The sequence below is a fragment of the Hylobates moloch genome, unplaced genomic scaffold, assembly GCF_009828535.3.
Source record: "Hylobates moloch isolate HMO894 unplaced genomic scaffold, HMol_V3 SCAFFOLD_6, whole genome shotgun sequence".
NCBI classification, from domain to species: domain Eukaryota; kingdom Metazoa; phylum Chordata; class Mammalia; order Primates; family Hylobatidae; genus Hylobates; species Hylobates moloch.
The window spans coordinates 3,575,427-3,584,892 of record NW_026652281.1 but is presented as its reverse complement, the minus strand read 5'-3'; the positions used below and the strand labels follow the sequence as shown (position 1 = coordinate 3,584,892).

Below are 9,466 nucleotides of genomic sequence, written 5' to 3'. Positions count from 1 at the left end.
TCTCATAAAAACAAAAAAGGGGTGACACGGAATAACTACATAACCTGGCCTGGTTAATTCTGCTGTGTGGAGAAGTCTTCTTCAGATAATTCATCTTGGTGGGTTCACTTGGATTCTGCCCCAGTCAAAACCTGACTTTCTAAGGGGGACAAAGGAATAGATTCCTCTTGAAGTTCAAGGTCTTGCTTATGAAGCCATTTCCTATCCCAACATTACAAAGCCTTCTCTCCTACTTCTCTCCAAAGCAATGGTGCGGTCTCGACTCACTGCAACCTCCCCCTCCTGGGTTCAAGCGATTCTCCTGCCTCAGCCTCCGAGTAGCTGGGATTACAGGTGCCCGCCACCATGCCTGGCTAATTTTTGTATTTTTAGTAGAGACGGGTTTCACCATGTTGGCCAGGCTGCTCCCGAACTCCTGACCTCGTGATCCGCCTGCCTTGGCCTCCCATAGTGCTGAGATGACAGGCGTGAGCCACTGTGCCCAGATACCCCTTATATTTTATGTTTCAATATTGAATTAGCCTGGGATTTATTTTTATGTGTGGCACAATTTAGAAATCTAAGTTGCACTCTCTCCTCCCGCTGCCCAAGATGCTGAAACGAAAGAAGGCTAAGGGGAAGAAGGTGGTTCCAGCCCTGCTGTCGTGAAGAAGCAGGAGGCCAAGAAAGTGGTGAATCCCCGTTTGAGAAAAGGCCTAAGAATTTTGGCATTGGACAGGACATCCAGCCCAAAAGGGACCTCACCCACTTTGTGAAATGGCCCCGTTATATCAGGTTGCAGCGGCAGAGAGCCATCCTCTGTAAGCGGCTGAAAGTGCCTCCTGCGATTAACCAGTTCACCCAGGCCCTGGACCACCAAACAGCTCCTCAGCTGCTTAGGCTGGCCCACAAATACAGACCAGAGACAAAGCAAGAGAAGAAGCAGAGACTGTTGGCCCGGGCCGAGAAGAAAGCTACCAGCAAGGGGACGTCCCCACTAAAAGACCACCTGTCCTTTGAGCAGGAGTTAACACTGTCACCACCTGGGTGGAGAACGAGAAAGCTCAGCTGGTGGTGATTGCGCACACGTGGAGCCCATCTAGCTCGTTGTCTTCCTGCCTGCCTTGTGTCGTAAAATGGAGGTGCCTCACCGCATTATCAAGGGGAAGGCAAGACTGGGCCGTCTAGCCCACAGGGAGACCTGCATGACTGTCGCCTTCACACAGGTGAACTCGGAAGACACAGGTGCTTTGGCTAAGCTGGTAGCAGCTATCAGGACCGATTATAATGACAGGTACGATGAGATCCGCCGTCACTGGGGTGGCAGTGTCCTGGGTCCCAAGTCTGTGGCTCACATTGCCAAACTCAAAAAGGCAAAGGCTAAAGAACTTGCCACTAAACTGGGTTAAATGTACACTATTGAGTTTTCCGTACATAAAAATAATTAAAATAGTACAAATTTTCCTTAAAAAAAAAATCCAAGTTGCTTTTTTCACCCTTCAAAACCACAGCCAGTAGCTCTGAGTCTGTCTCTGAAGTGGCATATCCTCCCCCCATTTGAAATCACTGTCACCTCCCAGGTTCCCACCTGCTTGGAGACCCTGTCTTCCGCTCTCCTCATCTGCAGACACTCTGCTGTTTGCAGACGGGAAGCTGCATCATCAGACCTGCATCTGCAGGCCAGTCCCTTTTCCTTGCCTGGGACTGTTCTTGAGTATTTCCTGTCCACCTTGTCGATTTCCATGAGCAATGCCTGGTGAGATTTTGCTGTTCGGTATAGAATGCCTTCGCAGAGGGAGAAGCAGCATCTTCCCAGTATCAAACCCTTCCCTCTGGAACACAACGTGTTTTCTTGATTCAGATCTTTCCTTTCTCTCAGGAAAGTGTGACTATTTTATCCACGTAAGACCATTTTATCCCATATGAGTTTTTGTTGTTATTGCCTTAAACGTTTGCTAGTGAGTTGCGGAACTGCGTGTGACTTGCTCTGGCCCTACACACCTTTTCACTGTGAAGTCAAATCTTTGTTTAGCTGGTGCAAAGTTTTACTGTGACTGTTTCCATTTCACGCTTCTTCCACCCCTGTCCCATTTTGCAGGGCTGTGGGGAAGAATCACCTGGCTCTATCTCTGCACTATCTGCTTCTCTGTCATTGCCAAGAACCACGTGGCTCCATCTCTGCACTATCTGTGTCTGTGTCCCTGTGCCTTCAGCCCACTATGAAGTCTCTGTATTTTGTGATTTCAACTTGTTTTTTTTTTTTTTTTTCCTGAGTCTCACTCTATCGCCCCGGCTGGAGAGCAGTGGTGGGATCTTGGCTCACTGCAACCTCCGCCTCCCGGGTTCAAGCAATTCTTGGGCCTGAGCCTCCCGAGTAGCTGGGATTACAGGCATGCGCCACCATGCCTGGCTAATTTTTGTATTTTTAGTAGAGATGGGGTTCTACCATGTTGGCCAGTCTGGTCTCGAACTCCTGACCTCAAGTGATCCGCCCACCTCGGCCTCCCAAAGTGCTGGGATTACAAATGTGAGTCACTGCGCCCGGCCTGGTTTCAATTTCTAAGGAGTTTTTTCTTACCAGTCCATTCTCTTTTTAACGGACACAGTGGCCGCCAAGTCTCTTTGTGACTCCTGTGTGAACGTGTCCACCACGGCTAGTGCGTGTCTGAAGATGCTGATGTCCTCAGATGCCTGGCAGCTCCTTGTTACCTGCTCGTACCTGTAGGCGAGGCCCAGACTCCTGCCACAGGTGTGTGGAGAAGCCCTGGCTCAGACGCTGCCTCCGCAGCCCGGGGACGTCCTCCTGTCGTGTTTCTGAATGCCGGTGTGGGCTTGCCTTCCACACCGGGCTTGGCTGTGGCTTCCCACCGCCTGGTCTCCAGCACTCTCGGCTTACTGCTCACAGACTTTCTTTCTCCCTCCACATCGAGGCTTCTAATACAAACGCTGATGTTGTGAGGATGCATTTGTATTTTGAAGAACATCACCACCCTCCTGCTGAGCTTTTTATTCCTGCTCACCGTCTGCAGGCTGCTTGGGATCCTCACCCACCTCACAGGACTTCTATTTTTAGAGCTTGTGTTTTCCTGTATATTTTAAGATCAGAGCAGACACGAGCAAAAAATGACACATTTTCCTTCTTAAAAAACCTTTTTCTTGATAAAGTTTTGAGGACACTTCATCGACGCAAGCTTTTTTCGTGGAAAACCGTCTCAAATGTGTCAGGAGTAAGGAGTAGATGATGCTTGCGATTTTCTTGATTCCTGCAGTGAAGCTTTCTCACGATGTAGTTCCTTCACTTTGAGTCAAAGGCCCCAAGTTGATCTGTTTTCTATTTATTCGACTGTATCGATTTCATATTTGCCCAGGAAAGAGGCCCGTGGGTGCTTCCTAGGTCTTGCATTCCCATTTGTGTGTGGTGCAGGCTTTCAGAGCTCAACCCGGAGAGGCCCGTTTCCAGTTCAGTGACCGGCCATCTGAGGGCTGGGGAGAGGTGTGGCCAGGCTCACCCAGACAAGGAACTCGGGTCACACACGCCTCCACCTACGTGGGTGAAGCCAGTCAGCTGGGGCCAGATGACACCTGACCTCCCTCCTGGAGCAGGAACGGAGGCTCCTTCCTGCGTTTCCCACCTGCTGTGCCCAAGGGAGCCTCCTAGAGCTCACCCAGTGCTCCAGCTTCTCAGCCCACGTTCCCCAGGGCTCGGCTCCCGTGTCAGCCCTGTCACCTGGGAGATGGCTCCAGGGCCATCACCAAGACTTCTGCCCCAGGGTCCACTCTTGACACAAGGGCACCAGGCAGGAGCTCTGGCTGAGTCCTCAGTCTCACCCCTTTGGAGAGTGAGTCCTCTGTCTGGGGGGTAATTAGTGGGTCTGGGGCGGCCAGGCCGACTGGCCTCAGCAGCGGGTGCACCGCTGAGCTGTGACCGTGCGCCTCAGGCACATCGTTTCGGCTAACTTTCACGCAACCTGCAGTGTGTGCCTTACAGATGAGCAATGGGAGGCTCGGAGGGATGAAGCAGCTGCCACCGCACACCCACCACACCACACGGCGGCAGCACTGACGCTGAAAGCCACGTCTGCTGGCTTCCGAAGCTCCTGTTGTTAATTGTGGCTATGTTTCTTTTATTATGATTATTATTGTTACACTTTAAGTTTTAGGGTACATGTGCACAATGTGCAGGCTTGTTACATATGTATCCATGTGCCATGTTGGTGTGCTGCACCCATTAACTCGTCATTTAGCATTAGGTATATCTCCTAATGCTGTCCCTCCCCCCTCCCCCCACCCCACAACAGTCCCAGAATGGGATGTTCCCCTTCCTGTGTCCATGAGTTCACATTGTTCAATTCCCACCTATGAGTGAGAACATGCGGTGTTTGGTTTTTTGTCCTTGTGATAGTTTACTGAGAATGATGGTTTCCAGTTTCATCCATGTCCCTACAAAGGACATGAACTCATCATTTTTTATGGCTGCATAGTGTTCCATGGTGTATATGTGCCACATTTTCTTAATCCAGTCTATCGTTGTTCGACATTTGGGTTGGTTCCAAGTCTTTGCTATTGTGAATAGTGCCGCAATAAACATACGTGTGCATGTGTCTTTATAGCAGCATGATTTATAGTCCTTTGGGTATACACCCAGTAATGGGATGGCTGGGTCAAATGGTATTTCTAGTTCTAGATCCCTGAGGAATCGCCACACTGACTTCCACAATGGTTGAACTAGTTTACAGTCCCACCAACAGTCTAAAAGTGTTCCTAGTTCTCCACATCCTCTCCAGCACCTGTTGTTTCCTGATTTTTTAATGATGGCCATTCTAACTGGTGTGAGATGGTATCTCATTGTGGTTTTGATTTGCATTTCTCTGATGGCCAGTGATGATGAGCATTTTTTTCATGTGTTTTTTGGCTGCATAAATGTCTTCTTTTGAGAAGTGTCTGTTCATGTCCTTTGCCCACTTTTTGATGGGGTTGTTTTTTTCTTGTAAATTTGTTTGTGTTCATCGTAGATTCTGGATATTAGCCCTTTGTCAGATGAGTAGGTTGCGAAAATTTTCTCCCATTCTGTAGGTTGCCTGTTCACTCTGATGGTAGTTTCTTTTGCTGTGCAGAAGCTCTTTAGTTTAATTAGATCCCATTTGTCAATTTTGGCTTTTGTTGCCATTGCTTTTGGTATTTTAGACATGAAGTCCTTGCCCATGCCTATGTCCTGAATGGTATTGCCTAGGTTTTCTTCTAGGGTTTTTATGGTTTTAGGTCTAACCTGTAAGTCTTTATCCATCTTGAATTAATTTTTGTGTAAGGTGTAAGGAAGGGATCCAGTTTCATCTTTCTACATATGGCTAGCCAGTTTTCCCAGCACCATTTATTAAATAGGGAATCCTTATCCCATTGCTTGTTTTTGTCAGGTTTGTCAAAGATCAGATAGTTGTAGATATGTGGCGGCATTATTTCTGAGGGCTCTGTTCTGTTCCATTGATCTGTGTCTTTGTTATGGTACCAGTACCATGCTGTTTTGGTTACTGTAGCCTTGTAGTATAGTTTGAAGTCAGTTACAAGGGACGTGAAGGACCTCTTCAAGGAGAACTACAAACCACTGCTCAATGAAATAAAAGAGGATACAAACAAATGGAAGAATATTCCATGCTCATGGGTTGGAAGAATCAATATCATGAAAATGGCCATACTGCCCAAGGTAATTTATAGATTCAATGCCATATCCATCAAGCTACCAATGACTTTCTTCACAGAATTGGAAAACACTACTTTAAAGTTGATATGGAACCAAAAAAGAGCCGCATCGCCAAGTCAATCCTACGCCAAAAGAATTGTGGCTATGTTTCAAAAGTGCAGAGAAGAAAGCCTGGAAATAAATAAGGGGCGATGTCAAGGTTGCCCAAGTGGTGCTCCTTCTTTATCCTTCTCATATTTTAAAATTTCTAGAAGGAATTAGATAACCAAAAAACCTAAGGGATGGTGACTAGTTAGTCTCAAAATAAACTCAGAATATTAGAACTGGTAAGAACTTTAGAAACCAAGGAGTTCAACCCCTTAAGCCAAAACCTGCACAGGTAGGTGACCTGCCCACAGCACCCACCTAGGACCACAGCCTGCAGTGACAGCTGGGCTACTGGGCTCCAGAGTCCAGCGCTCACTGCCGCAGAGCCAAAGGTATGTGTTCTGGAAACTGCAGCTGCAGATTCTGCACAAGTCTCTCTCATCCACTGGCAAAACCACGCCACCATTTAGGAAGATACCAAGATAGGACCCATGAATCAGGACGGCTTCATTTAAAAGGGTACAGGCGGAGTACAGTGACTCATGCCTGTAATTCCAGCACTTTGGGAGGCCGGGGCAGGCGGATCACTTGAGGTCAGGAGTTGGAGACCAGCCTGGCCAACATGATGAAACTCCATCTCTACTTAAAAAAAAAACAAACAAAAATTGGCCAGGCGTGGTGGTGCGCACCCGTAGTCCCAGCTACTCAGGAGGCTGAGACAAGAGAATAGCTTGAACCCAGGAGGTGGAGGTTGCAGTGAGCTGAGTTTGTACCCCTGCGCTCCAGCCTGGGCAACAGAGTGAGATTCTGTCTCAAAAAGAAGGGTACATGCCAGGTACAGTGACATATGCCTGTAATCCCGGCACTTTGGGAGGCCAAGGTGGGAGGATTGCTTGAGGCCAGGCGTTTGAGACCAGCCTGGGCAACATAGTGAGATCCCATCTCTACTAAAAAATATTAGCTGGGTGTGGTGGTGCACACCTGTCATCCTAGCTACTTGGAGGATGAGGTGGGAGGATGGCTCAAGCCTGGGGGGGTTCAAGGCCGTAGTGAGCTGTGATCACACCGCTGCACTCCAGCCTGGGTGACAGAGTAAGACCCTGTCTCAAAAAATAATAATAGATATAAAAATAAAAGGGATGGTCTCAGCACCTGTCAAGTGGATGTCTTCCATTCTCGCCTTATCACTTGTGAGTGACACAATCCCGATGCTGACAGGTACTCAAGAGTCATGGGAACAAGAAGTTGGGTTGTTGAGCATCTGCCTTGCTACTGCCTGCTGACCACAATCCTTGGGAAGTGTCCTCACAGGCCTCCCTGGGAAGGACAGAGCAGTGAAAGGTGTGCAGGCTGATACATGCGGGGGATTTTATTTCAGGCACTTGCTCTTTAGTGTCGCTTACACGATGTTCCACAAATATACAAATGAGAAACTCTTTCGGATTATCTGTATATCCATATACCTGGATTATTCTGGCTGAAGTGACAGGAAACCCCAGCAGTATGGCTTCCCCGAGTAACCCTGTACTGCCTGGTTTAATCCCGCCGTCCGAGGGTGGGGTGGGCTTCAGGCATGGCTGGACACAGGAGTTCCAGTGGTGGGGTCAGAATCCAGCTTCTCCCTCTCCCGGCTGCAGTGGGTCTATTCCCCGACGTCCTTGCTCCTGTCTGCAGGACTGTGCCCACTGCTGATGAGGCAGGGAGTGGACAAGGTGGGGCTGACTCACTTGCTCTTCTCCTGCAGTTGCTATTCTAATGGCGACAAATCCACAGGAAAAAGGTAAACAAAGAAACAACAAAGAATCTTTCAAAAAAAGCAGCATTCTTTAAAAAAAGAGAGAAAGGAAGGTGGAGTTCAGTGTAACCAGGTGACTACTCTGACCTGGGGACTGAGTCGGCCTCTGACACTGAGCTGAATGCCCAATGGCAAATGTGACCAGTCGAGTGGGCGGGGGCAAGGCCAAGGGCACAGAGGTCCCAGGGCCCAGGGCCAGGTGCGGCGCTTGCAGACATTTCTACCCGCTCATTTTATTCATGGCGACTTGGGAAGGGATGTCTTTAATGAGCGAATCCAAGGCCGCGTTTTCTGTCCGAAGAGTCTCCACAGCATTTTCACGGTAAAACCGATGAGAAAATGCCCTTTCCGAGAAGACTGAGTGTCCCGAGAACAGCTTCTTGAAAGTGCGTGCACGGGCTGCCCTCTCCAGGCATCGTCATGTGCTTAAAATAACACTTGGTAAAACCCTCTGGCTAAAAAATCAAAATTCCCAAAGCATATACATTTGAAAAAAACAAAATCTCCACTTAAAAGCTTATTTTGACTTGTTGCCCGGGATCAATTGCAAAAGCGCTTCTGTTGAGAAAGGACAGTTCAGCCAAACTCCAGCTGGTTTTTAGAAACAGAACTGGAGGAAAAAAACCCAGAAAACATAAGGCACTGGGCAAATGTGACGTAGGCTGGGATGAAACCCATTCTCCCAGAGCCGGTCTCTCCCACAGCTCAAAGCTGCTCCTCACGCAGCCAGCTGGCTGAGGGCCCGGAGTGTGTGTCTGCAGAGGGAGGAGTGGGGCTGGGGAGGGGAAGAGGGGAGGCTGGCTCCCCAAAGTGTGACCTGAGGACTGATGTGAGCTGCAGTGAGCACTTTTTCCCCGGGGGCTGAGCTCCCCGGGCTCCTGCGACATGGATGGAGCTCTCCCTGCCATGCTGCCGGCTCAGGAGCCTGAAGCCCAAGGGCGCTCTTCTGTACCTGGCATCCAGTGCCTGCCAGGGCCTCTTGAGAGCCAGATCCTTTGTTCATCTTCTCCTGTTCAGCCCACCCCTGGCAAACCCGAGATCACCTTCACATCACCCTCCCCTGCTTTAGCCACTCACTCAGTCCCTGGACCCTCTGCTCTGTCCCTCCAGAGAAACACAAACTGGCTCAAGGCCCGAGCCTGCACGCATGGGAGGCTGCAGTCTCTGCGTGCTGTGAGATGAACTGCAGGCCAGCTTCCCCACTCACAGGAGGTCCCGGGCGTTCACTGAGCGGTGACTTCTGAGAAGAACTGAGACCCGAGCAGCTCAGGTGGTGGCTCCGACACATCTTGCCACGCAGACCTCTTGAGTGCCACCGGAACCGGAGCGGCAGGGGATGGGGATGGCGAGTCTGCAGTGAGCATCATGGCTGTCCACGAGGTCACTTGTCCCTCTGCTGCCTGGCCAGCGCCACCCTCAGGGTGTCGGTGCCCAGGCGCAGGCCCTGCAAGCAGGAGACAGCCTGCTGGGCTGTGGCCGAGTCCGGGTAGTGGAGGAAAGCTCTGCGCCGTGGGCCCTGCCAGGTGAGCCGCTGAGGCACGAAGCCCCGTTCCCGCAGGGCTCTCTTCAGGTCACTCACACGGGCGTCCTGGGGGAGGTTCCCAACAAAAACATCGGCTGTAAGCAGGGCACCCTCCCCTGGTGGGGAGCCACGGGCTGCCTCCATGGAATTGGCTTCTGGCCCGGGTGTGTCCAGGGGCCTCCTGCCAGCACTCAGGGGCACTGTCTGCTGGCGGCCTGGTTCCGGAAGGTGCTGGTGCTCACCCTGGAGGGTGACATCCTTCCCAGCCTGCTGCTCTCGGGCGCGGAGGCTCCTCAGTATGGGGATTTTCTCCATCATCTCCCGGCTGATCTGAAAAGCAAAGCAGGTGCAGCGCTTCTTAGGGACAGAATCACAGGGGCACCTGCCT

The 9,466-nt window shown here is 50.3% G+C and overlaps 1 protein-coding gene and 1 pseudogene across 10 annotated transcripts in view; one reads left to right on the top strand and one right to left on the bottom strand.

Annotated features, from left to right (window-relative positions):
• Positions 1 to 591: 591 nt before the first annotated feature.
• On the top strand, positions 592 to 1,388 carry LOC116470303 (large ribosomal subunit protein eL8-like; annotated as a pseudogene).
• Positions 1,389 to 4,291: 2,903 nt separating this feature from the next.
• MTHFSD (methenyltetrahydrofolate synthetase domain containing) overlaps positions 4,292 to 9,466 on the bottom strand; it is a 28,623-nt gene continuing 23,448 nt past the window's right edge. For all 10 annotated transcript variants that reach the window (XM_032156260.2, XM_032156258.2, XM_032156261.2 and 7 more), the window contains exon 8: positions 4,292 to 9,408. In XM_032156260.2, coding sequence (XP_032012151.1) covers positions 8,938 to 9,408 — 471 coding nt within the window. In that variant the 3' untranslated portion in view covers positions 4,292 to 8,937. The remainder of the gene's footprint in view (positions 9,409 to 9,466) is intronic.